Source organism: Eptatretus burgeri, chromosome 3 (assembly GCF_056783735.1).
Source record: "Eptatretus burgeri isolate ZD-2024b chromosome 3, Ebu_testis_v1, whole genome shotgun sequence".
Classification (NCBI taxonomy): domain Eukaryota; kingdom Metazoa; phylum Chordata; class Myxini; order Myxiniformes; family Myxinidae; genus Eptatretus; species Eptatretus burgeri.
Genome location: NC_140963.1, coordinates 134,048,531 through 134,076,151, shown reverse-complemented (window position 1 = coordinate 134,076,151; position 27,621 = coordinate 134,048,531). Strand labels below are relative to the sequence as shown.

The 27,621-nt window shown below is 45.7% G+C and overlaps 1 protein-coding gene across 1 annotated transcript in view; it reads right to left on the bottom strand.

The window, feature by feature from the left end:
• Positions 1 to 205: 205 nt before the first annotated feature.
• Positions 206 to 27,621, bottom strand: part of LOC147031018 (uncharacterized) — a 27,683-nt gene continuing 267 nt past the window's right edge. Inside the window, exons 2-9 of the mRNA XM_085875676.1 lie at positions 27,052 to 27,202; positions 14,526 to 14,596; positions 14,151 to 14,295; positions 9,234 to 9,304; positions 8,855 to 9,002; positions 5,805 to 5,869; positions 5,373 to 5,520; positions 206 to 650 (exon numbers count right to left, since the gene is read on the bottom strand). Coding sequence (XP_085731802.1) covers positions 385 to 650; positions 5,373 to 5,520; positions 5,805 to 5,869; positions 8,855 to 9,002; positions 9,234 to 9,304; positions 14,151 to 14,295; positions 14,526 to 14,596; positions 27,052 to 27,202 — 1,065 coding nt within the window. The 3' untranslated portion in view covers positions 206 to 384. The remainder of the gene's footprint in view (positions 651 to 5,372; positions 5,521 to 5,804; positions 5,870 to 8,854; positions 9,003 to 9,233; positions 9,305 to 14,150; positions 14,296 to 14,525; positions 14,597 to 27,051; positions 27,203 to 27,621) is intronic.

Genomic DNA, 27,621 nt, shown 5'->3' with positions numbered 1-27,621 from the left:
ACATTTAATTAATTTTATGCTTCTCAGCACTCAACATGGACATAACTACGCTGAATTAAGCATTCATTAACCACAAGGAATCATTTGCACAATAATGTTGTTGTTTCTGCTCTGTTCTTGTTTTGTTCTGTTCAGGTGTGGCACAGGGAGCACAGTGGCCCTTTGAAAAATCCCAATGAGAAAAATGGATTCCCAACGTCACATTTTATAATATTTATTTTTATTCACCACAAAGTATATAATTTACACTCACAATCATCTCAATGTACAATCTGAATCATTCCTGTTTGCAGTCTTCTACATCATTTCTGTCTGCAATCGAAATCATTCCGGTCTACAGTTTAAATAATTTTTATCTCCAGTCTATGTTATCCATGCCCCCATTTATGGCACGTGCATTTTGTTTGTCTTCCATCTATTTCGCCATTTCCAGTGCCTCCAACCCTTCTTCCCCTTCCGATGATTCCGCTTTGGTGACGTGAAGATCCTGAACAATCTCTTTGGTGAATTCATCATGAAGAGGCTTGCAAGAGAAGCCATCAGCACCAGAAACAGGATTTCCAAAAAAGGATCCACCACCACCACCACCACCTTTTCCTCATGCTCCAGGTGGACCATGTCAACATCGCTTTCCTTGCACTCCAGACAGTCTATGGGATATGGGAAACATGTGACAACTCAAAAAAGGATATCATTTATGGCAAAATGATTCAATGAATATCATTCATTCACTTCCGGTTCCGGGTTTGGAGCGACGAGAGGTCTCCTTCGGGGCTCTCTGCTGACGTTCTCAAAGTTAAGTTTCCGGTCGCTACTTGTCCCGTTTTAACTGTTTAATTTTCTCACCTCCATGTTACTGTGTGTTCCTAGTTCGGTTTTGTTTCAAAAATCGTGCTATTTTGTGAGTGTTTTGTCAACGTTCTTTCCGGGTGTTTGAGGCCGAGGCCTTGGCCTTGGATTGAGGCCTACCGGTTCCCCTCAGTGTTCGATCATTTTTTTTTCTCCCCATTACCTTCAATTTCTATCCTTCCCATTACCTTCAATTTCTATCCACCCCACTTTCCTAACGTTCCCCATTCTCCCAACTAATCTCTATTTTTTATCTCAAAAAATAAACAAATAAATAAATAAAACAACAACAATAACAACAACAACAACAACAACAACAACGATATGCGAACCTTCTCCGGATTCTGCTTCTTCTTCCTCGATTTTTTTTCTACAACACTTCCATGACCTAATCTGTTGAAAACTCTCTCATACATTAATAATAATAACAAAAACGGTCTTATAATGCTTCATCTTCCTCTCTGACACATGTGGTACTCTTTACTGTTTCATAATGCACTACTCTTCTGCTATTTTAACAGACTGCTCTCATTTTGACCTCTCCTTCATTCCTTGCCTAAAAAATCCAACTGTTACAGCGCTTCTTCTCTCGATTCTCTGAATTCGTCTTCATTGCATCCATCAAGAATTGTGTTAAATCACATCTCTGACCTAAAACTTAAAAAAAAAACCCAGTTTGCTATGAATGTTCGCTTTCCATCAACCATTATTTTTTTTCCAACTTCAGTGCCAACTCACCCCCCTCACCCCTCACTCTCACTCTCAAAGCAACCATCCCACTCTTCTCCCTCCAAGCCTCCCTCTCACCTCCCTCAAAAATTCCCCCCTCACCTTTCTCCCACCTTTCATCCCCCTCACTCATCCTTCTCAAAGTTACCCCTCTCATCCACCAAGCTGCCTCCCTCCACTGCCCTCTCACCTCCATCTATTCACTCCACTTCCTCAAATCCTCAACTGCCTTCTTCCCCCTCTCTTGTCCCGCCTCTCCCCAGCACCACAGAGCCTTTTCTCCTCCTCATTCGGCCCCCTCCCCAACCTATTCTGCAATCCCCCCCACTCTTTCAACAACTTTCCTTACCTCCCCCCCTTGTCCCTTGTCCCTTGTCCTACCCTCCCCCTCCCCCACCCCTGCACCCAAAGCCTCCTCCCCTACCTCTTCATTAAAAGCGTGGACCTCAAATATCCGGGGCCTTCGACAAAACCTTTCAGATCTTTCCATACAGGCTGCCACTGACAAACCAGACATAATCTGCCGAACAGAAACTTTCCTCCCCAAGACGTGTCTGACTCCCAAGTATCTCTCCCCGGTTACTCCCTCCTCCGGTATGACACACCTTGGCCTCGTCCTGGTGGAGGTGTTGCTCTCTTCATCAAAGACTCTATTCCTCACTCTCCATGCACTGCTCTCACTCCCCCACACCCCCAGGAATACCTCTGGCTACGGCTTCCCCTCCATTCCCACCTCATGTTTATATGTGTACTGTACCGTCCACCTAACAGTGATGACTCCATCGACACCTCACTATCCGAAAGCATGGACCATCTTCTATCTTCTCATCCAAACTCTCTCTTCCTCATATGTGGCGACTTCAATTGTCATCATGCCAGTTGGCGAGGTGTGGGTACCTCTCTCACCTGTCATGGCACCTCAGCAAAAGCTTTCTGCGACTCATTGGGACTGACTCAATCGGTCAACTTCCCGACCCGGATCTCAATCAATGGTACTCCATCTCTTCTGGATCTGATTTGGACAAATTTCCCTGACAATATCGGCTGCTCTTCCTCAGCTCCAATCGGTTCTTCTAACCATGTCCTTGTCAAAGTGGACATCTCTCTGGCTATTATCAGAGAACCACCTCACCACCGTCGAGTCTGCCATTTCACTCAAGCCGACTGGCAGGGTCTCCAAGCAGCCATCAAACTTATAGACTGGTCTCCTATCACTACTTTCTCCAACATCAACTCATCCTGGGAATTCTTTCGAAGAAACTTGCTCTCCCTCATGCACAGATTTATCCCCTCTCATCTTCAGTTGTCCAACCCTTCCTCCCGCCCTTGGTTTACTGAAGCTTGTGGCGAGGCAGTTGTCCTGAAACAACTTGCCTTTGCCTCATGGAAAGCAAACCCAACTGAGGGCAATCTTAGTTCCTTCCACAAAGCTCGGAACAAGTGTGTATCTACCCTCAAGAGAGCCAGAAAACAACGTCTTTCTCATCTCAAGTCTGAACTCTCAAACCTCTATCCCTCCTCAAAATCCTGGTGGCGTTTAATCAAATCTGTTTCTGGTGTATATTCCCCCTCCATCCCCTCCCTTACCTCAAATGGCAGCACTGCTGATACCGCACGTGAAAAAGCTGAATGCCTAAACTCGGTGTTTGCAGCTAAATCTTGTGTCCTAAACCCATCACTATCTCTACCCACTTTACCCAGTCGCACCCAACTGTCCCTGGACTCTGTGTTCTTTTCTCCCGAAAAGGTGGAGAGCTTGCTGTCAAACCTCGACTCAGATTCTGCAACCGGTCCAGACGGCATCAGCCCACGTGTCCTCAAAGCCTACTCTTCTGCTCTTGCTCACCCTCTCTCTGTTCTCTTCACCCTCTCATTTGCTCAAGGTCATCTGCCATCTGCTTGGAAATCTGCAGACATCACTGCCCTGCATAAAAAGGTGCAAAAACAGATCCCTGCAACTGCAGACCAATTGGCCTTCTCCCAATCATCAGCAAGGTTATGGAATCCATCATCGCTTCAGACATCAAATCCTTCCTCTTCTCCAATGGTTTGATTTCCGATCATCAATTTGGTTTCAGACCAGGTCACTCTACCCTGGATATGTTGCTTCTGCTCTCCCATCAATGGATGGAGGTTCTCAATGCCAGACAGGAAATCCGAGCCGTGTCCCTGGACATATCACTTGCTTTTGACACAGTCTGGCACCCTGCCCTGCTCACCAAACTCTCTTCCTATGGTATACAAGGCCATCTCCACTCATGGCTCACAGACTTCCTCTCCTGTCGCAGTCAACGTGTGGCTCTAAATGGAGTTCTTTCATCCCCCCTTCCTGTCCAGGCAGGAGTTCCTCAAGGTAGCGTTCTGGGCCCTGTTCTTTTTCTGGTTTTCATCAATGATCTCTCGGACTCTCTGGAAAATCCTCTATATCTCTTTGCTGATGACACCACCCTCTGCCGTACCATCTGTCATCCCTCAGACCGGAAAGCAGCAGCTTCATCGCTCACTGCAGATCTGGATAAAATCATAAACTGGTCCAACACGTGGAACATGTCTTTCAATCCAGACAAATCTCACACTCTCACTGTGTCTCTTCGAAAGGACCGTTTAGAAACCCCCCCATCCACTTTTTTTAACAATCCTCTGGAAGAAGTCTTTTCTTTCAAGCTTCTGGATCTCACTATCTGCCATGACCTTTCCTGGGAAAGTCACATTTCCAACCTCGCCTCAAAAGCCAGTCGGCGACTGGGAATCCTCCGTCGTGCTAAGTCCTTCCTCGGCCCTCTTGAGCTCCTGACCACTTACAAAGCTTTTCTCCGTAGCCTGATGGAGTACTGCTCTCCCCTCTGGGCTGGTGCTCTTGCCTCCCACCTTTCTCAGATTCTCGCTGTCGAAACCAAGGCATTTCGGATCATTGGCATCTCCCGCAATGAGGCCGAGTCTTTGGGCCTCTCACTCAATCACCGCAGGTTGGTCGGTAGTCTTTCTGTCTTCTACCGTCTCCTCTCCAGCCTTGCCCCCCCCCCCCTGCTCTCTCTGCGATTTGTCCCCACCACATTTCTGCAGGGCGCTCAAGGTCCATCAACAACCCCCTTCTGGTAAAACTACCAAAATCATGAATCTCTGCTCACCTTCACTCTTTCATTCCTCTTTTTTCTCACCTTTGGAATAAACTCCCTCACTCTATTCAATCCCATTCTTCCCTCCAGGCCTTCAAAACAGCTGTTCACCACCACCTCTTATCATCCCCCATCCAAATCCTTGATCCTTTCTACCCCCGATAATCCACCCAAGCCCACTTCCTTCAATTCCCCTGCTTTCCTTCCTGAAAGTCCCTGTAATGTCCATCTTCTCTTCCCCATGTTCCCTGTCCCATCCCTCTCCCTTGCACAGATCTCCTAATGTCTGTTCCCCACTGTTTTGTCCCTCCCTCTCCCGCCCCTCTTGTCTCATGCCCCTTGATGTGCGTTGTGTGTTAGCTCTCATACGAGCCTCGACAAAGTATCCAAAAAAAAAATGAAATGGAGGGAAACCCCAAATGTTTGATTCTTGTTTTTATTAAATTCCTGAATGTGTTATAAAATAGGGACAGTCGTTACCCAAGTGTGAGAGAGTAAGTGAAATGAAGCGAACGTAACCTCATCAAAATATGAATCACGAGGAACAAAACAAAAATAATTTTTTTCAATTCATACCAATATACCTGTTTGCTCTGCTGTTAATGAATGATTCAACAGAATATAATGAAATGAAGAAAGATCATAAGGGAACTACAGGAAAGTACAAAACATCTTTACCTGGTGCAGAACCTTTCTCCAGGTTTCCATTCCCATTTCTGGAAAGCTCCGTTGTTGGAAACTTTAATGTTGATGGAGTTCGCCTCGGGGGTTTCTTCATCAGAGAATTTAACAGAAACATGTTGGGAACTTCACTCTCATGAGGAACCTAGAAAATAGAAATGTTAGAAATGTGAGTTCAAGAGAATATCCAGTTGGTCCGACTGTACTCGTCAGACTTTGGAAAATTGATTCTTCCTCTTACAATGAAAACTAAAGAGAAATCGACGTGTATCATTAATCTGATTTCCTCCCGACCACACTGCCACAACACTCGTGACCACTGTTTCATCCCTACTGCACACCCCCCTCTCCCCCGACAATAACGACCACTTCCCCTTCCCCAAAAACCTCCCCAACCCTTCAATTCATTTTCCCCAAACATTCAAGTACCTGTGAGGTTTTGGTCCCTGAGGTTCTATCCAACAAGTTCGGCAGTAGTTTGTCTTTCAACATGACTGGAGGGTTCAGGTGTGGGAAGAGAAAGAGTGAAGGAGACAATTGTAAATTATCAATGAGTGATAAATCAAAGCAAAGGAGCAAAACCAAACCTTCATTTATTAATTCCTTATTCCATTGTCCCATGTGGTTCAAAATGGTGAAATGCTCTGTTTTCAAGAGTAATTGTCCGATTACAACCAACGATTACAACCATCTCGAAACAGATATGGGACGAGACGGAGGAAAAAAAATGAACAACAAATCATTCCGAGTCTGATCAACGTTTTCTCTCCAACTGATGATAAATAAATGATGAACAAATGGAGTGATAAAAGGGAACGTCCCAACCAAACAAGTCTGTGACAATCGATTGTTTCAAAATACATGACAATCAATCATCGAAGAAACAAGTTGAAACAAGTGAGCACAATATACGTCTGAACAAGAAGGTATATACAGAATTGTGCTACGACATGGAAAACAGCATCCTGGTTGCCATGGCAACCACTCCAGATGACGAACATATATCGCGACACACCGTCTCCACAGTCTGTACCTATGGACCAAATATGATACGTGAAAGTTGAAAACTTTGGGAGTTAGAGTGCAGACAGGAACGGACGGACAGACAGACGGACGGACAGCTAGACGACCGGAATCACGTAATACTCCCATATATATATATATATATATATATATATATATATATATATATATATATATATATATATATATATATATATATATATATATATATATATATATATATATATATATATAGATATCGGGCGTATAAAACCACATGAAATGGCATTAAAAAACAATGGAGGAAGGAATGACAAGGGAGGAATGACACCACAATACGACACCACATTCCTCCTTCGGATTGCGAGCATGACAACTTTTGACATTTTTGTCCCAGGTGGTAACTGTGTGGCAATAATACCAATTGCATGAAGATGTCCACGTGAGAGGTGGTTGTACATTTGTAGTGTGGGTTGTGTAATTCCTTATTTTACTTTTTGTGGGATTGAGATGGAAAATTGTCAAAAGACGTTTTGATGGTAATTCGGAAGAGGATTGTGGTGTTACAGAGTGATGTTATTCCGACGTTGATGTCATGCCATTGGCAATGTGTAAAAGGATTGTGATGTCATTCCTTCATGGCTTGTTTGGTTGTTTTGGGAGGATTCCATCCTGACATGTTTTATCTTCTCTTTTTCATGTTGTTTCTGACTTGTTTTGTAGTTTTTTTGGGGGTGGATGGGAGAATTATAGAAGGTTGTGTAAACAGTATCATGTTGTAAATTGTGGATCAACTGTCAAGAGGAAATCATGAGTTGAAGTACTTTGGTTTGTGAATGTATTATATTCCAATTAAAATGTTCATGAAATCATCATTATTATTACAGATGAGATTGCAGGTCGATGTGGATTTATCCATCATGCTGTAACTTCACCGTTACATTGTAGTGAACGTGAAGGAGTGAGAAATAAATTAAATATATACAGGAAGTATGTTACAAAATATGAATTGTGTTGAACCATACATACATGCACGAGTTAATGTGTACACACACACACACACACACACACACACACACACACACACACACACACACACACACACACACACACACACACACACACACACACACACACACACAATCGTAGCATAATTAATACGAGCTGCTGCCTTTTCCCACTGATGATTCGTGTTATAACGAGCATGGGAGGCTGCACATGAAGCTATCTTTATCTCTGAATCAGGTCGACACTCGAGAGGCTGCATTCTTTATTTATTATTCATATGATGATGTTTATTTGGACAATTTTTAATTTGTAAATTAAGCATTTTGTCCTACTTTACAATCCACAACAGAGTTTTATTTTACAGTGGAGATGTTTTCGGCAGAGTTTATCAGTTTGTGCATGTGGAAATGGCGTTGAACACCTTGTGGTGCATTGTAGGTATCATGGTTTTTATTTCATCCAAGTTTTTTTTGGAATTATTTAGTTGTTTTGGTACGGGGTTCAATACTCATGAGAAAATTTTGCTTCCTCCCGTTGGAATCATCGGAACCACTTAAACCATGATTGTGCTCGGCTGTGTGATGGGATTCAGAGAAAGAATTTCAATTTGGCGATGTTACGATCTCCAGATTTGGTACTTTAGTGATGTATTCTGGAATCTTTGTCAGTCTTGTTCGTTCTGAAAATGCTGGATTACGATGAGAAAAAGACATAAAATGTCACAGGTTTTCGTAATTTTGTTGTGTGGCGTTAAAGGGCAAGCACATGTTTCTAAGATGTATGTGTCTATATGCAACTGACTTGAGTGATCATGTGACATGGAAGAACATTTGTGACATGTGACTTTTGCCAAGTTTCAACAAAATCGGACCACGCATGTCTGAGAAATGTCAGGGACACGATAAAGTAAGAAAATGGCCGCCAGTCATCCATCTCGGATCTGATCTCAAAAAACGAATGACGTGCATTTGTCAGCCATCATTCAGGACGTGTGTGCCAAGTGTTAACATCGGTAAATGCACGGCCGAGAAATGGTTGAGGACGTGTTGAGCATCGGGTTTTTTTGCAACTAAAATGGCCGCCAGTCGGTTATCTTTGATCGCACCACGAAACAAAATGAGGTGCTTATGTACACCATCATTTGTTGTCTTTGTGCCAAGTACAGATAAAATCGGTCCATGCATGTCCAAGATATGGATGCGCGCGTACACACGGACACGAAAATCGACACCGAATCCATAAGTCCCAGTTTCGGACGAAGCCCAACAGGGACAAATCAAAGGTATGGCTTTTTAAGACTCCTCAGGGTGTGTGACTTCACTGTGCCACACACAGACAGAAGAAGAAGACATTCCTGTATCACCCCTTTTAAACGTATAATTGTGCACACTTTGATGTGGTGACAATCTTTTTGCCGTACCATCCCTACCGATGGATTACAATCGTACTTGGTGATATACAGTGCTTACTCTGCTCAGACCGATCAACCAGGTTCATTGAAGGTTTCCCATTATATTCCTTCACTGGAGACTTTTGTCGTCGTGGAGGACCCCTCGGGCGGGTCCATAGTGAAGGATCCCTCGGGCAGGTGTTGACGTCTTCATTCTCATGAAGAACCTATAAAATAAAAAATGTGGGAAGGGTGAGTTCAAGAGGACATCCATTTGGTCTGACTGTACTCATCAGACATTGAAAAATTGAATCTTCCTTTCACAATGGAAACTATAAATTTTTTTGACGTGGTATCATTCATCATATTTCCTCCCGATCGCAACCCCCAGCACTCGCTACCATTTACTCATCTCTAAGAACTTCCCCAACCATTCAATTCATTTCCCCCAAACTTACAGGCTCCTGTGAGGGTTTGCCTCCTGAGGTTCTTTCCATCAAGTTTGGCAGTAGATTGTCTTTCAACATGTCTGGTGGAGGATGTGGGTGGTGGGGGGGGAGGGGGAGGGAGAGAAAAAGAGAAGGTGTCAAATGTTAAACCTCATTGAGTGATAAATCAAAAGAAAGGAGCGAAACCAAACCTTCATTTATTCATTCCCCATTCCATTATCCCATGTGGTTCAAAATGGTGAAATGTTCCGTTTTCAAGAGTCACTGTCCGATTACAACCATCTCCAAACAGACATGGGATGATACAGAGGAAAAAAAAATCAAAAACAAAACATTCTGAGTCTCTCATCAATGTTTCTCTGCAACTGAAAATGAATAAATGATTTTTTTTTTGTTTGTTTACATTGTCGAGGCTCGTATGAGAGCGAACACACAATGCATAGCAAGGGGGCATCAGACAAGAGGGGCGGGAGACAGAAGGACAAAACAGTGGGGAACAGACGTTAGGAGATCTGTGGAAAGGAAAGCGATGGGGTGGGGAACATGATGGATACAAGTTGGACACCACAGGGACTTTCAGGAAGGAAAGCAGGGAATCTGAAAGAGGTGCGTTTGGGGGGGACTAACGGGGGTAGAAAAGATCATGGTTTTGGATGAGGGAAGATAAGAGATGGTGGTGAACAGCTGTTTTGAAGACCTGGAGGGAAGAATGGGATTGAGGAGAGTGTGGGAGTTTGTTCCAAAAGTGGGGGAAAAAAGAGGAATGAAAGAGTGAAGGTGAGCAGTGATTCATGATTTTGGTAGTTTTACCAGAAGGGGGTTGTTGGCGGACCTTGAACTCCCTGCGGAAATATGGTGGGGACAAATCACAGACACAGCAGGGGGGCGAGACCAGAAAGGAGACGGTAGAAGACAGAAAGACCACCAACCTGGCTGCGGTGAGAGAATGAGAGGCCCAAAGACTCAGCCTCATCGCGGGAGATACAAATGATCCTCAATGCCTTGGTTTCCACAGGATGAAGCTGAGAAAAGTGAGAGGCAGGCGAACCAGCACAGAGGGGAGGGCAGTACTCCATCAGGCTGCAGACGGAAGCTTTGTGTGTGGTGAGGAGCTCAGGTGGGCCGAGGAAGGACTTTGCACAACAGAGGATTCCCAGTCGGTGACTGGCTTTGGAGGCGAGGTTTGAAATGTGGCTTTCCCAGGAAAGATTACGGCAGATGGTGAGAACCAGAAGCTTGAAAGAAAGGACTCCTTCCAGAGGATGGTTGAGAAATTAGATGGGGTTGGGGGGGGGGGGTTCAAATGCTCCTTTCGGAGAGACAAAGTGAGAGTGTGAGATTTGTTCGGATTGAAAGACATGTTCCACGTGTTGGACCAGTTTGTGATTTTATCCAAATCTGCAGAGAGCGAAGAATCTGCGGCTTGCTGGTCTGAGAGATGACAGAGGGTGGAGTCATCAGCAAAGAGATAAATATAATTTTCCAGACAGTTGGAGAGACCATTGACAAAAACCAGAAAAAGAACAGGGCCCAGAACGCGACCTTGAGGAACTCCAGCCTGGACAGGAAAAGGGGATGAGAGAACTCCATTTAGGGCCACACGGTGACTGCGACAGGAGAGGAAGTCTGCGAGCCATGAGTGGAGATGGCCTTGGATACCACAGGAAGAGAGTTTGGTGAGCAGGGCAGGGTGCCAGACCGTGGCAAAAGCACGTGATATGTCCAGGGATATGGCTCGGATTTCATGTCTGGCATTGAGGACCTCCATCCATTGTTGGTAGAGCAGAAGCAGCATATCCAGGGAATAGTGACCTTGTCTGAAACCAAATTGCGAGCCATGAGTGGAGATGGCCTTGGATACCACAGGAAGAGAGTGAGGTGAGCAGGGCAGGGTGCCAGACCGTGGCAAAAGCACGTGATATGTCCAGGGATACGGCTCAGATTTCATGTCTGGCATTGAGGACCTCCATCCATTGTTGGGAGAGCAGAAGCAGCATATCCAGGGAATAGTGACCTTGTCTGAAACCAAATTGGTGATTGGAAATCAAACCATTGGAGAAGAGGAAGGATTGAATGTCTGAAGCGATGATGGATTCCATAACCTTGCTGATGATTGGGAGAAGGCTGATTAGTCTGTCGTTGCAGGGATCTGTTTTTGCACCTTTTTTATGCAGAGCGGTAATGTTTGCTGATTTCCAAGCAGATGGCAAATGACCTTGAGCAAATGAGAGGGTGAATAGAACAGAGAGAGAGGGTGAGCAAGAGGAGAGGAGCAGGTTTTTAGAACACGTGGGCTGATGCCGTCTGGACCGGTTGCAAAATCTGAGTCGAGGTTTGACACCAAACTGTCCACTTTTTCAGAAGAAAAGGACACAGAGTCCAGGGACAGTTGGGTGCGACTGGGTAAGGTGGGTTCAGAAAGCGATGAGTTTCGGACATAAGATTTGGATGCAAACACCGAGTTTAGACTTTTCGCCTTTTTACATGCGGTCTCAGCAGTGCGGCCATTTGAGGTAAAATGATGAACAAATGGAGTGATGAAGGGAGTGTTCCTTCCAGGCGAGTCTGTTAAAATCAATTCTTTCAAAATACATTACAAGCAATCATCTAAAAAACAAGTTTGAAATACATGAAATGGAATGAAATAAAACAAAGAACAATAGAGGAAAGATTGACAAGGGAGGAATGACACCACAATACGACACCACATTCCTCCTCCGGATTGCCAGCACCATATCTTTTGACATTTTTGTCCCAGGTGGTAACTGTGTGGCAATAATACCAATTGCATGAAGATGTCCACGTGAGAGGTGGTTGTACATTTGTAGTGTGGGTTGTGTAATTCCTTAATTTACTTTTTGTGGGATTGAGATGGAAAAATGTCAAAAGACGTTGTGATGGTAATTCGGAAGAGGGTTGTGGTGTTACAGAGTGATGTTATTCCGACGTTGATGTCATGCCATTGGCAATGTGTAAAAGGATTGTGATGTCATTCCTTCATGGCTTGTTTGGTTGTTTTGGGAGGATTCCATCCTGACATGTTTTATCTTCTCTTTTTCATGTTGTTTCTGACTTGTTTTGTAGTTTTTTTGGGGGTGGATGGGAGAATTATAGAAGGTTGTGTAAACAGTATCATGTTGTAAATTGTGGATCAACTGTCAAGAGGAAATCATGAGTTGAAGTACTTTGGTTTGTGAATGTATTATATTCCAATTAAAATGTTCATGAAATCATCATTATTATAACAGATGAGATTGCAGGTCGATGTGGATTCATCCATCATGCTGTAACTTCACCGTTACATTGTAGTGAACGTGAAGGAGTGAGAAATAAATTAAATATGAATTGTGTTGAACCATACATACATGCACGAGTTAATGTGCACACACACACACACACACACACACACACACACACACACACACACACACACACACACACACACACACACACACACACACACACAATTATAGCATAATTAATACGAGCTGCTGCCTTTTCCCACTGATGATTCGTGTTATAACGAGCATGGGAGGCTGCACATGAAGCTATCTTTATCTCTGAATCAGCTCGACACTCGAGAGGCTGCATTCTTTATTTATTATTCATGTGATGATGTTTATTTGGACAATTCTACTTTGTAAATTAAGCATTTTGTCAAACTTTACAGTCCACAACAGAGATTTGTTTTTTCAGTGGAGATGTTTATGACAGAGTTTCTCAGTCTGTGCATGTGGAGATGGCATTGAACACCTTGAGGTGCATTGTGGGTATAATGTTTTTTTAATTTCCTTCAAGTTTTTGGGAATTATTCTGTTGTTTGGATACGGGTTCAATCCCCAAAAGACGATTTTGCTTTTTCCTGTTAGAAGCATTGTAATTGCTTCAACCATTATTGTGCTCGGCTGTGTGACGGAATAAAGAGAAAGAAGTTCAATTTGTCTGTTAAGATCTCCAGATTTGGTACTTTCGTGATGTATTCTGGTGTATTTGTCAGTCTTGTTAGTTCTGAAAATGTTCGATTACGAGGAGAGAAACATATAATATGTCACAGTCTCCGTGGTTTTTGTAATTTTGCTGTGTGGAGTTAAAGGGCAACCACGTATTTGTAAGATTTATGTGTCTGTGCAACTGGCATGAGTGATCATGTGTCATGGAAGAACATTTGTGACATGTGACTATTGCAAAGTTCATGCAAAATCGGACCACGCATGTCCGAGAAATGGTTGAGGGACACGTTTAAGTAAGAAAATGGCTGCCAGTCGGCCATCTTGGATCTGATTTCAAAAATAAATGAAGTGCATTTGTAAGCCATCAATACTTGTGTGCTTACCAAATTTTAATAACATCGGTAAATGCACGGCCAAGAAATGGTTGAGGACGTGTTCAGCATCGGGTTTTTTTTTACAACTAAAATGGCCGCCAGTCGGCCATCTTTGATCACGTCAAGAAACAAAATGATGTGCATATGTATACATTCATGTGTTTTCCTATCGCCTATTAAGGATAAAATCGGTCCGTACATGTCCCAGATATGGTTGCACACGCACGCACAGACATGAAAATCGACACCAAATCCATAAACCCCCGTTTCGGAGTAAGTCCAATGGGGGCAAATTTGAGGTATGGCACTGAAAGATTCCTCAAGGTTTCTGACTACATATGGAGTACATCCCATCCCGACATATGGAGTACAACCATCATGTATACCACATGTTCCCCACCCCATCACTCTCCCTGCCAGAGATCTCCGAATGTCTGTGTTCCCCACAGTTTTGTCCTGCCCACTCCCGCCCCTCTTATCTCATGCCCCCCCTTGCTGTACATTGTGTGTTAGCTCCCATACGAGCCTCGACAAGGTATGCAAAAAAATAAACATATAAATAAATAAAAATGAAAACGTACTTCATGATATACAGTACTTACTCTGCTCTGACCGATCATCCAAGTACATTGATGGTTTCCCATCAAATTCCTTCACTGAATACATTCGTCGAAGAGGAACCCTCAGGCAGATCGACAGTGAAGGATCCATCGGGCAGATGTTGATGTCTTCATTCTCATGAGGAACCTAGAAAATAAAAATGAGGGAAGAGTGAGTTCAAGAGAACATCCATTTGGTCTGACTGTACTCATCGGACATTGGAAAATTGATTTTTCCTTGAACAATGGAAACTATAAATATATTGAGGTGGTATCATTTCATCATATTTCCTCCCGATCGCACCTCATAACTCCCACGACCACTTCCCCATCCCCAACAACCTCCCCAACTCTTCAATTAATTTCCCCCAAACTTACAGGTTCTTGTAAGGTTTTGCTTCCAGAGGTTCTTTCCATCAAATTTGTCCGCAGATTGTCTTTCAATATGTCTGGAGGATGTGGGGAGGGAAGAGAAGGAGCCAATTGTAAAACATTGTTATGGAAATGGCCCTGATGGGATTACTAAATATAGGATTAGCTCAGATCCCCCATTAAATGCCTGTTTAGCTAGGTTGTTTGGTAAAGTGGACGTTATATGTGTGTCGGGAGGTGTAAGAGACTGTTTTTATGTTCGTACAGTGGTGGTGAAACGAGAGATCCCTCTTATTCCTACCCCATCCCGGGATAGGCCCCTCCCAGTCGGCTGAGGGGGTGTGGCCTGGAGAGAGGGTGTGGCTCAAGGGAGGAAGTGACGTGAAGGGGAGGGGTTTTGTTCGGCTTCGCCGAGAGAGGCGTGCTCGTGGAACGAGCAAAAGAGAAAGGAAAGGAAAAAGGAGTTCTCAGTTTTGGAAAACGGAGTCGCTGAGAGAAGGCATCCTCGTGTGTGAAGAACAGTCGGGTTCTCAAGGCGTGCTCGGAGTCGCTTCGAAGCGAGCGAACGAAGGAGGAACAGTGTTGGATCAGCCGGGAGAGAACGCTGAACCTGAGGGTCGAGTCTGCCATAAGCCGAGAAAGAAAAGGTGATTCGACAGAGAGAGGAACTGAGAGGACGAAGCGGAAGTCGGGCTTCGAGGCGGGAAGGCAGGGGAGGAGACGCTGGAGCATCTGACGGTCCTTACTCACCTCACGGCTGGACACGTTGTCGATCTGCTTGCGGAGCCCAGCACCTCGATTTGGGCCTTGTCTGGTGAAGGGGCCAAGCCTGGATTTGTATGCTGAACACTGGAGAGAGATCGGCTGAGGCCCATCGTTGATCTGGCAGACTTGTGCCATCGACATTGCATGGGGCCAGAGCGAGCGGAGACCGCGTGCGTGAGGTCTGCGACAGAAGGACAAGCACCATTTTGCCACGCTGCGTGGTTCGAGCTAGGAGTTAGAATCCGTGGACATCCCCCTGTTGCGAGCGACATTCATGCTTTTTGACACTGTCCTCTCGTCCATGAAACCTCAGCAAGTACTCTGTCTTGTCTTGCATGCATGCTGTTTGTCTTTGTCTGCACGTGTTGTATAAGGCATATTTCCGTAGTGACCCCCTCAAAACCTGTAGACCGTGGTTCCCTAGTTAAGAACAGGTTGAGGATTGTGAATGAAACCATTGTCGTGAATTTTGCTTGTGTTGTGATCCCCGATGTTCCCCAATAAATCTGGTTAATTCATATCAAGTTGCCGCTATGGATTAATTTGTGTCACGTCGAGGAACGATCCGTTCGATTGGCATATAAAACCAAAATGGTTACAGACTGGCAGAAAACGCTCGGCATTTGACACAACCAGTCTATAACCAGGGGTTCTATTTCCCCAACTGGCAAGGTACAAGTATTACATTGGTATCGCGATTGAAGGCGCATGACCCGAGGCCTGTGCTGAGCCGGCCGGCGTGAAAAACCCCGGAGACGGTGGTGGTGAGGGTGGCGCCTCGGACCGGGTAACAATCCCGCCACCCCGGATCCACAACATTTGGCTGTCAGGAGTGGGACAATGAACTCTCCGCTTCCACCTCCGTAAATTTGCAGAACACCAATTCTTCTTCCTCTTCTTCCTCTTTCGGCTTGCTCCCGTTTGGGGTCGCCACAGCGGACCAACCGTCTCCATTTCGCTCTATCCTCCACATCTTCCATTGACACTCCAACCACCCGCATGTCCGCCCTCATCGCATCCATGAACCTCTTCTTTGGCCTTCCTCTTCTCCTCCTGCCTGGCGGCTCCATCTTCAACATCCTTCTCCCGATATACTCCGTTTCCCTCCTGTGCACATGTCCAAACCATCTCAATCTCGCCTCTCTCACTTTGTCTCCAAACCGTCCTACCTGCGCTGTCCCTCTAATATACTCATTTCTTATTCTATCCATCCTCGTCACTCCCAACGAGAATCGCAGCATCTTTAACTCTGCCACCTCTAGCTCCGCTTCCTGTCTTTTTGTTAGCGCCACCGCCTCCAAACCATACAACATAGCTGGTCTCACTACCGTCTTGTATACTTTCCCCTTCACTCTTGCAGCTACCCTTCTGTCACAAATCACTCCTGCAACTCTTCTCCACCCACTCCATCCTGCCTGCACTCTCTTTTTCACTTCTCTCCCACACTCTCCGTTACTTTGGACAGTTGATCCCAAGTATTTAAACCAATCCACCTTCCCCACCTCAACTCCTTGCAACCGCACCATACCACCACCCTCTCTCTCATTTACGCACATGTACTCCGTCTTACTCCGACTGACTAACATTCCCCTTCTCTCCAGTGCGTACCTCCACCTCTCAAGGCTCGCCTCAGCCTGCTCCCTACTCTCCCTACAGATCATGATGTCATCCACGAACATCATAGTCCATGGGGACTCCAGTCTGATCTCGTCCGTCAACCTGTCCATCACCAGGAAAGGGCTCAGAGTCGATCCTTGGTGCAATCCCACTTTTACCTCAAACCAGTCCGTCATTCCTATCGCACACCTCACCGCTGTCACACTGTCCTCGTACATATCCTGCACGATCCTCACATACTTCTCCACCACTCCCGACTTCCTCATACAATGCCACAACTCCTCTCTTGGCACCCTATCATAAGCTTTCTCTAAATCCACAAACACACAATGTAACTCCTTCTGGCCTTCCCTATACTTCTCCATCAACATTCTCAAAGCAAACATCGCATCAGTGTTGCTCTTTCCTGGGATAAACCCATATTGCTGCTCACAGATCGTCAGCTCTCCTCTCAACCGAGCTTCCACTACTCTTTCCCACAACTTCATGGTGTGGCTTAACAACTTTATCCCTCTGTAATTTCCACAGCTCTGCACATCATGCTTATTCTTGAAAATCGGAACCAGTACACTTAATCTCCACTCCTCCGGCATCCTCTCACTTTCCAAGACTTTATTAAACAATCTGGTTAACAACCCCACTGCCATCTCTCCTAAGCACTTCCATGCCTCCACTGGTATACCATCTGGGCCAACCGCCTTTCCACTTTTCATCTTCTTCATAGCAGTCCTCACTTCATCCTTACTGATCCACCCCACTTCCAGATTCACTATCTCCACCTCTTCCAACCTTCTCTCTCTCTCATTTTCTTCATTCATCAGCTCCTCAAAGTACTCCATCCACCTTCTCAACACACTCTCCTCGCTCGTCAGCACATTCCCATTTGCGTCCTTTATCACCCTAACCTGCAGCACATCCTTCCCAGCTCGGTCCCTCTGTCTTGCCAATCGGTATAAATCCTTTTCCCCTTCTTTTGTATCCAACTTCTCATACAGCTCGTCATATGCCTTTTCCTTGGCCTTTGCCACCTCTCTTTTTGCCTTTCGACGCCACTCCTTGTACTCCTGCCTACTTTCTTCATCTCTCTGACTATCCCACTTCTTTTTCGCCAACCCCTTCTTCCTTATACTTTCCTGTACTTCCTCATTCCACCACCAAGCCTCCTTATCTTCCTTCCTCTGTCCAGATGTCACACCAAGTACCTTCCTAGCTATCTCCATCACAACTTCTGCTGTCGTTGCCCAATCATCCCACCCATCTTTACCACCATTCAACGCCTGTCTCACCTCCTCCCTAAATTTTACACAACAGTCTTCCTCCTTCAGCTTCCACCATCTGGTCCTTGGTTCAGCCCTCACTTTCTTCCTCAACCTCACCTCTAAAGTCATCCTGCAGACCACCAATCGATGCTGTCGAGCTACACTCTCCCCTGCCACAACCTTACAGTCACTAATCTCTTTCAGGTTGCATCTCCTACTTAAGATGTAATCCACCTGTGTGCACTTTCCTCCACTCTTGTATGTCACTCTGTGTTCCTCCTTCTTCTTGAAATACGTATTTACCACTGCCATTTCCATTCTTTTTGCAAACTCTACCACCATTTGCCCTTCCACATTTCTCTTGTTGAGACCGTACCTCCCCATCACCTCCTCATCCTCTTTATTCCCTTCCCCAACATGTCCATTGAAATCTGCTCCAATCACCACTCTTTCATCCTTGGATACACTCTCCACCACTTCATCTAACTCACTCCAGAAATCTTCTTTATACTCCATCTCACACCCCATATGTGGGGCATATGCACTGATGACATTCATCATCACCCCTTCAATTTCAAACTTCACACTCATCACTCGGTCAGACACTCTCCTCACCTCCAACACCCTCTTGACATGATCTTCCTTCAGGATTACCCCGACACCATTTCTCCTCCCATCCACACCATGGTAGAACAGTTTGAAACCACATCCAATGCTCCTTGCTTTACTCCCCATCCACTTGGTCTCTTGTACACACAGTATGTCCACCTTTCTTCTCTCCATCATATCAGCCAACTCTCGCCCTTTGCCAGTCATTGTCCCAACATTCAGAGTTCCAACTCTCACCTCCACACTTCTACCCTTCCCCCTCTCCCACTGCCTCCGGACTTGCCTTCCCGTCTCCTTCTCTTCCTTCGCCCAGTAGTAGCACAATTTCCACTGGTACCCTGCTGACCATCGGTACCGGTGGCGGTCGTTGGTAACCCGGGCCTCGACCGATCCGGTATGGAAATTCGTTTTGTTGTCCGCATAATGATTTGGCATAGGTTTACACGCCGGATGCCCTTCCTGACGCAACCCTGGTCGCCTCTTATGACACACAGGGATATGGTACACCTATTCTAACCGGGGCATACACCGGGCCCAGTACAACTGGTACTGATTTCGCCGACCTCGGAAGGATGGCAGGCTGAGTCAACCCCCTGGTGTTTTCGACTTGGTATATATATATATATATATATATATATATATATATATATATATATATATATATATATATATATATATATATATATATATATATATATATATATATATACATACATACATATATTAATTCAGTGTCCCAACGGGGCTTGAACTCAGGACCTCTTGGGTCCCAAGCCACTGCCCTAACCACTGCGCCAACACCAGGCTTGCAGAACACCAATTGTGTTAACAATTGGTAGCCTGCAGCGGGATATTTGGACCAGTGGTGCATTTCGCACCCCAGACATTGGTTACAAAAAAAAATGGTCCAAATTTGATTTGATTTTATGCTTGAGCGGATCCGAGGAAAAACTTGCAAATTATAAAGAAAATGGAGTCGCAAAATGGCGCGCGGCTCCATCTCGGCGTGACACGAAGCGGGAGTGGGATAATTATAGCGCAACGAGCTGCAAGGCACGAAGGAAACGCTCCCGCCCACCGGTGCAGGCCACGTGGACATGGTATACGCCTGGGCAGACGAATCAGGACGCCGGCACATACATTGGCAAGCTTCAGACGCAATTGTTGGAGGCCTTGGAGCGGTGGAGGTGTGGTGATGACTGTATGGAGGAATTGCATTCGTTTGCCATTGAATTGGACGAGGCACGGCGGCACGCAGACAAGGTTCAGGAGGGTTGTGTGCACGGGGAGTCACAACAATTGGCCGATGCACAGGAACGAATTCGGGAGCAAAGGAAGGAAGAATTGTTGGAAAAGTCGAGACAGTTCAAGGAACTACAGGAAGAAATGAGGGAAAGTAGAGGGGAGTACCCATGAGTTGGAACAAGAGAAGAGCAAACTGAACAAAAGAAAAGAGGAGGAGCAAATTAGTAACTCTTGGGATAGGAAGAGCTTGGAGGAAGAATGGGAAACAAAACTGGAAAAGGAAAAACGGAAACACGATTTGGAATTGAAACAACTGAAGCAAGAGGTAAGCTCAGGCAAACAGATAAGAGAAAGCCTAGAACGGAAGATAAAAAGAGGAGAGGAACATCTGGAGGAAAGGAAGGAAGAATTGTTGGAAAAGTCAGAACAGCTTTGGAAATCGGAGCGCAGGGGAAATGAACTGGCACTTCAACTAGAAATTAGTGAGGAATACAGTAAGACAATGAAAGGCATGAGGGAGGAAGCATGCGAAAGAAGTGCGGACTTAAGAGAGGAATTATGGGAAGAAGCAGATGGGAAACTAAAGGAACACAAATCGAAAATTGACCAACTAATGGAGGAAAGGAGGAAAGTAGAGTGGAGTACCCATGAGTTGGAACAAGAGAAGAGCGAACTGAACGAAAGAATAGAGGAAGAGCAAATTAGTGATTCCCGGAATAGAAAGAACTTGGAAAAAGAATGGAAAAAAAAGCAAGAAAAGGAAAAATGTGAACACGATTTGGAATTGAAACATCTGAAGGACGAGGTAAGATCAGGTAATCAGATAAGGGAGAGCCTGGAACAGGAGATAAAAAGAGGAGAGAAAAATCTGGAGAAAAGGAAGGAAGAATTGTTGGAAAAGTCCGAACAGCTTCGGGAATTAAAGTCCAGGGGAAATGCACTGGCACATGAACTGGAAATTAACAAGGAATACGGTAAGAGAGTGGACGAAATGAAGGAGGAAGCATGTAAAAGAGGTGAGGAGATGGGAAAGGAATTAGAAAAAAAAGCTTCTGAGTTGCAGAAACACCAAAGCAAAGAGAGGGAATTACAAAACGAGCTGAGGATGTTAAGAGAGGAAAGAAAGAGAACGGAGAATGAAACGTTAAGGAACTACACTGGGCAGATCAAACAGCTGGAAGCCAAAGCAAGGTTGGAGTATGCGGAGATGGTGAAAGAACAAGGAATGAAACAGGAAAAGGAAATCAACAAATTGAAGGAAACGATGAGATTGGAGAAGGAAGAACAAGAGAGACAGTGGTATAAAAACAAAAAGAAAACGAATTTGAAACTGACCAACTAAAGAAGAGATCAAAGTTGGAGAACACGGAGATGGAAAAACTCCAGAAAGATAATGAACAACTAAAAAGGCTCAGAGAGGGAGAACGACTCAAATGGGAAGGAAAATGGAGCCAGGAAGTAGAACAGCACAATAATGTGGGATGTGTGATATCACCACAGGGAGTAATGTTAGTGGTGCGGAAGTTGATTGACATCACTCGTCGGATGACACCACAATTAGAGCAAACCCTGGTGATTGAGACATTGAGGGAGCATGCGGGGTTGTTGACGAATGAGATACATTTTGAGCAGGTCCAGCGTGTGGAGCTGACAGCCCCAGAGGAGTGTGGTGAACCGATGATGAGCAACCTGCTGGAGAGAAGCGACCGGACCGAGGTGACTCTGGAATGAAGCAGGTACGTGGGCACATGCATACATGGTGCGGACGATGAGCTTAAGGTAGAAATTGAATTTTATGTTAACGAAGAGACTCTGTCCGATGGGGTGCACGTGTGCATGCCCCCTGAATGTGTGTGTGGAGTGCCTGTGAACGAATGCTGTGAGCCCACACTCCAGACTACAGCACCGGTGTGTGCTGCCGAGGCCGAAACGTGTGTGGGTACTCACCTGGAGGTCGAGAATGTAACCCTGGAGTCCGAGACAGTTAGTCAGTACGCAGGCAAGGTTGAATCTGTGGAGAGTCAACACATAACCTTGGAATGTGTGCAGCCTGCTGTGAGTGGGAGTCCTGAGCGTGGAATGAGTGGTGACATCGGAAATAGGTTTGAGGTGCAATGGAAAATAGAAATGTCACCAGGACAGAACTTGAGCCAGGGGAAGGAAACCATAATGGACAGCTCCGCCTGGGTTCTTACAGAGTTGGAGGTGCTGCATCCAGGAGCAGGCTTTAGAAATTGGATTTTAGAAATCCAATTTAGAAATTGGATTTTAATTTCTCTATCAGCCTCACAGGAACTTTGGGGTAGAGCGCAGATGAGTGGCAGGTGGCACTGGCGTGTGTCACTTGGTCTTCAAACCTTTCTGAGCACACGAGGGGTTTGACTAGCTGAGTAGGGTTTATCCTCTGTCTTCAGGGATTTATGGAGAAGAGGGAGAGGCCATTCCACCGATTGGGGTTTACCTGATTTCCATGAACCCTGGAGAAGAGGGGGAGGCCATTCCACCGATTGGGGTTTACCTGATTTCCATGAACCCTGGAGAAGCGGGGGAGGCCATTCCACCGATTGGGGTTTACCTGATTTCCGTGAACCCTGGAGAAGAGGGGGAGGCCATTCCACCGATTGGGGTTTGCCTGATTTCCGTGAAACCTGGAGAAGAGGGGGAGGTCATTCCCCAGATTGGGGTTTACCTGATTTCCGTGAACCCTGGAGAAGAGGGGGAGGCCATTCCACCGATTGGGGTTTGCCTGACTTCCGCGAACCCTGGAGAAAAGGAGGGGGTAGACCACAACCCCAATTGAGACGTGACCCCTTTGAGTCGTGGTGGAAAGGCGGCGGGGTCATGTAATGGGTAATGAGGGATTCGTTTCCTCACTCCCCTTCCAATGAGCCAAAGAAGCAGGCCATATGGGGATGTAAGAAATTTTGATTGAAAATTGTTCCGAAAGTGATTGCAAATCGAGAGATGACAGAAGGCATAGGAGTGGCATGAGTGGATTTGGGTGATTATTGGAAAAAAAAAAAGCGGTGGAGACATAACAGGCAGAGCGTAAAACGCACCTGAAGCAAGTGGATGACAAAGAGTGGCTTGTTTGAGGAAGGATTGAAATGCCTGGTTAGAACCGTGCAGAGGTTCCATGGGGCTGATGAAAAGATTTTGATGTCTTGTTTAAATTGTTTGAAATAAACGATTAGGGCAGTACGGAGGAGGCTAACGGATGACGGACGTCGTGACAAATTAATAGGGGTTTGATGAAAAAGTGTACCAGTTAAATTTGATGACCAAGTGGGGTCTGAGGGACTGGTGTGTTTTTTTTTCACATAAAAGTGAAAGGTGTTGGATGGTGTTGTGGGTTGGGTGTGCGGCACTGTGGAATGAATGACTAAAGTGTTTGGGTGAATGGCGTGATTGTGCAGATGAGGAGAGTGAGTGCGAACAACGTACCCTGTCGGTAAGAGTCTCCTAACCAAGTTCGTGTAGGTTAGGGGGACTTAGAGGATTTGACATGGATTCTGGCTGCAGTTTCATTGTGCAGACGGACTGCAAGGGGTAGGTGCAGGCCAAGGTATGGGGATACTGGCTGGTAGTGTGACATGATATGGGAAGTTGGTGAGTCAGAAGATTGGGCAGCAGGGCTTTGGGGGTTCCTGGCAGGTGAAGGCTGTCAGAGGTGCCAGGAGAGCACCGTAGGGTTCAGTGCCAGGAGAGCACCGTAGGGTTCAGTGCCCGGAGAGCACCGTAGGGTTCAGTGCCCGGAGAGCACCGTAGGGTTCAGTGCTATGAGAGCACAGTGTAGGTGCTATGAGAGCACAGTATGGATGCTATGAGAGCACAGTATGGGTGCTATGAGGGCACAGTTTAGGTGCTATGAGAGTACAGTATGGATGCTATGAGAGCACAGTATGGGTGCTATGAGGGCACAGTTTAGGTGCTATGAGAGCACAGTATGGGTGCTATGAGAGCACAGTGTAGGTGCTATGAGAGCACAGTATGGGTGCTATGAGAGCACAGTATGGGTGCTATGAGGGCACAGTATAGGTGCTATGAGAGTACAGTATGGATGCTATGAGAGCACAGTATGGGTGCTATGAGGGCACAGTTTAGGTGCTATGAGAGCACAGTATGAGTGCTATGAGAGCACAGTGTAGGTGCTATGAGAGCACAGTATGGGTGCTATGAGAGCACAGTATGGGTGCTATGAGAGCACAGTATAGGTGCTATGAGGGCACAGTATAGGTGCTATGAGAGCACAGTATGGATGCTATGAGAGCACAGTTTAGGTGCTATGAGAGCACAGTATGGGTGCTATAAGAGCACAGTATAGGTGCTATGAGGGCACAGTATGGGGCTAGAGGAAGCCACCCCTTAGTTAGGAGCGCCAGAAGCACGCTCAGGTGAACCCCGAGGTCGCCGAGTGTCCTCCACCCCCGATTGGAAGCAGGCAAAGAGGCCTAGTAGTAGTCACACTCCCCAGCCAGCGAGTTATGCCTGGCACCACCAAATGGAAAAAAGACAAATAAGGGCCTTGCCCAGGTTTAATAGAATGGAACAGTGTGCCAGGTCAGGAAAAATGGGTCATTAGGATCATTCTAGCCATAGCAGGGTTTTTTGCTTTGTCTGGAGCTAAAAGTAAATGGTTAGGTTCGATGGACTCTCCTTCGCACCATTCATGTGTGACACCTGGTGCGAGTCGTGTTTATGGGAGAAATTGTTGGCAATGGCCAGGCTAGTTCACCCTCTCCAAGTGCCAGAGAGGCCACCAGTATGTCATGAGCACACATCCACGAAGATTACAGTTGTGAAAGAAACACACCATCCTGTCTGTAAAGAAAAAAAAAAAAGAGGAAGGAAGAAAAAAAAAAAAGAAGAGAACTTAACCAAAACAAGTCCTGCCATAGCAAGTCAGAAAAGGAAGGTTAAGGGTACACTCCATCTCACCTGGTCTAAGGTCATCACATCCATTTGCGTCCTCAAGAACACCTCCAAACTGCATTTGTTTACCATCGATATCACCATGCCACCATTGCTGTGTCACCTGCTGTCTAATGCAGGGCTTGTTTCCTGCTGCTGCTTGTGAGTAGGCCGTATGGGCCGAAGCATTTTTGTGGGCCATTGAGGCCAAAGTGCTTTTGTGGGCCGTTGCGGCCGAAGATTAATGCTATTTTGTGGGCTCAGTGGGCCGAAAAACTATTTGTGAGATTAGGCCACTGGGCCGACTGAACTCACCTGGTGAGAGGCCAATAAGGCCACGAAGTGAGGAAACCCTCAGGGGTGAATGGACAATTCTACCGGGAGGGGGCATGAAGGAGCGAACATGTGAAAGAACTTTGAACCTTTGAATGTTCTGCTTCTATGCCAATATTGATGTTAAAAGTAAAATTGAATGCCCTCCCGTTCAAATCCCTAATTAGAATGTTAAGTAGTATGCACATTGTGAATTTGTTGTTAGATTGGTGACCCAACACACAAGGATAGGGACATGCCAATCTTATTGTGACACTTTGATTTTTGGAGTTAAGTACTTCCCATGTTGTGGGTTAGAGTAAATGGGAGATCTGTGCTGTACGTTAGACAGGGCCATTGCCGTGGGCTGCCCCAGAAGGAGGCTCAGGAGAGCCTCTGGAGAAAGGTGGGGGTAGTGTTACGGAAATGGCCCTTCTGGGACTATTAAATATAGGATTAGCTCAGATCCCCCATTAAATGCCTGTTTAGCTCGGTTGTTTGGTAAAGTGTACGTTATATGTGTGTCGGGAGGTGTAAGAGACTGTTTTTATGTTCGTGCAGTGGTGGTGAAACGAGAGATCCCTCGAATTCCTACCCCATCCTGGGATAGGCCCCTCCCAGTCGGCTGAGGGGGTATGGCCTGGAGAGAGGGTGTGGCTAGAGGGAGGAAGTGACGCGAAGGGGAGGGGTTTTGTTCGGCTTCGCCGAGAGAGGCGTGCTCGTGGAACGAGTGAAAGAGAAACGAAAGGAAAAAGGATTTCTCAGTTTTGGAAAACTTGTGCCATCGACATTGCGCGGGGCCAGAGCACACGGAGACCGCGTGCGTGAAGTCTGCGACAGAAGGACAAGCGCCATTTTGCCACGCGACGTGGTTTGCCAAGCTGGGAGTTCGAATCCATGGACATCCGCCTGTTGCGAGCGACATTCGTGCTTTTTGACACTGTCCTCTCGTCCATGAAACCTCACCAAGTACTCTGTCTTGTCTTGCATGCATGCTGTTTGTCTTTGTCTGCACGTGTTGTATAAGGCATATTTCGGTGGCGACCCCCTCGAAACCTGTAGTCCATGGTTCCCCAGTTAAGAACGGGTTGAGGAATGTTAATAAAACCATTGTCGTGAATTTTGCTTGTGTTGTGATCCCCGATGTTCCCCAATAAATCTGGTTAATTCGAATGAAGTTGCCGCTACGGATACATTCGTGTCACGTCGAGGAACGATCCGTTAGATTGCTGTTTGACATATAAAACCAAAATGGTTACAGACTGGCGGAAAACGCTCGGCATCTGACACAACCAGTCTATAACCAGGGGTTCTATTTCCCCAACTGGCAAGGTACAAGGATTACATTGGTATCACGATTGAAGGCGCGTGACCCAAGGCCTGTGCTGAGCCGGCCGGCATTATAAACATCGGAGACGGTGGTGGTGGTGAGGGTGGCGCCGAGGACCGGGTGAGAATCCCGCCACCCCGGATCCGCAACAATATCATTAAGTGACAAATCAAAGGAAAGGAGCAAAACAAACATTTATTTATTCATTCCCTATTCCATTGTCCCATGTGGTTCAAAATGGTGAAATGTTCCATTTTCAAGAGTAATTGTCCGATTACAACCATCTTGAAAAAGATATGGAACGAGACAAAGGAAAAAATGAACAACAAATCATTCCGAGTCTCTGATCAACGTTTCTCTGCAGCTGATGATAAATAAATGATGAACAAATGGAGTGATAAAGGGAACGTTCCGACGAATCAAGTCTCTTCCAATCGATTCTTTCAACACACATGACAATCAATAACCTATAATATCCACTTACTCTGCTCAGATTGATCGTTCCCATGTATTGATTGGTTTCCGTTCAATTCTGTTGCCCAAGACATCCAACATAGGGATGGATGCCTCAAGCGGGTCCATGTCGGAAGTTCCTTCAGAGAGCAGGTCTTGGGAACCTTCTCCTGAAAAGGAACCTGGCAGGAACATGTGACAAGATGGCAAGTAAGATCACGTGGTAAGAAGTACCATAGATTGTCCAACAGCAGATACAAATGGATAAAGTTCACTTCCTTTTCTTGGTGGTCGTGCCTGCAGTTCATTAACAGTTGTACTCCATGTCCTGAACACGAGAATTTAACGTTTCCATGAACACAACATTTTAAAACACGATGCTCCATTTGTTCATTCAACTGAAGATCTTCTCAAGAAAAGGTGTGTTTGTGTGGGGACTTTCCCTCCTTGAAAACAACAACCAAGCTATCACGATGGCTACCCAACAACAACAATCAAACCACCCATCATCACAAAGTCACTCAGAATTCAAAACTCCCCGTCCCACATAATAATCTCGTTTGTACATCATAACCAGATGACCCCAAATGTACATCCGACA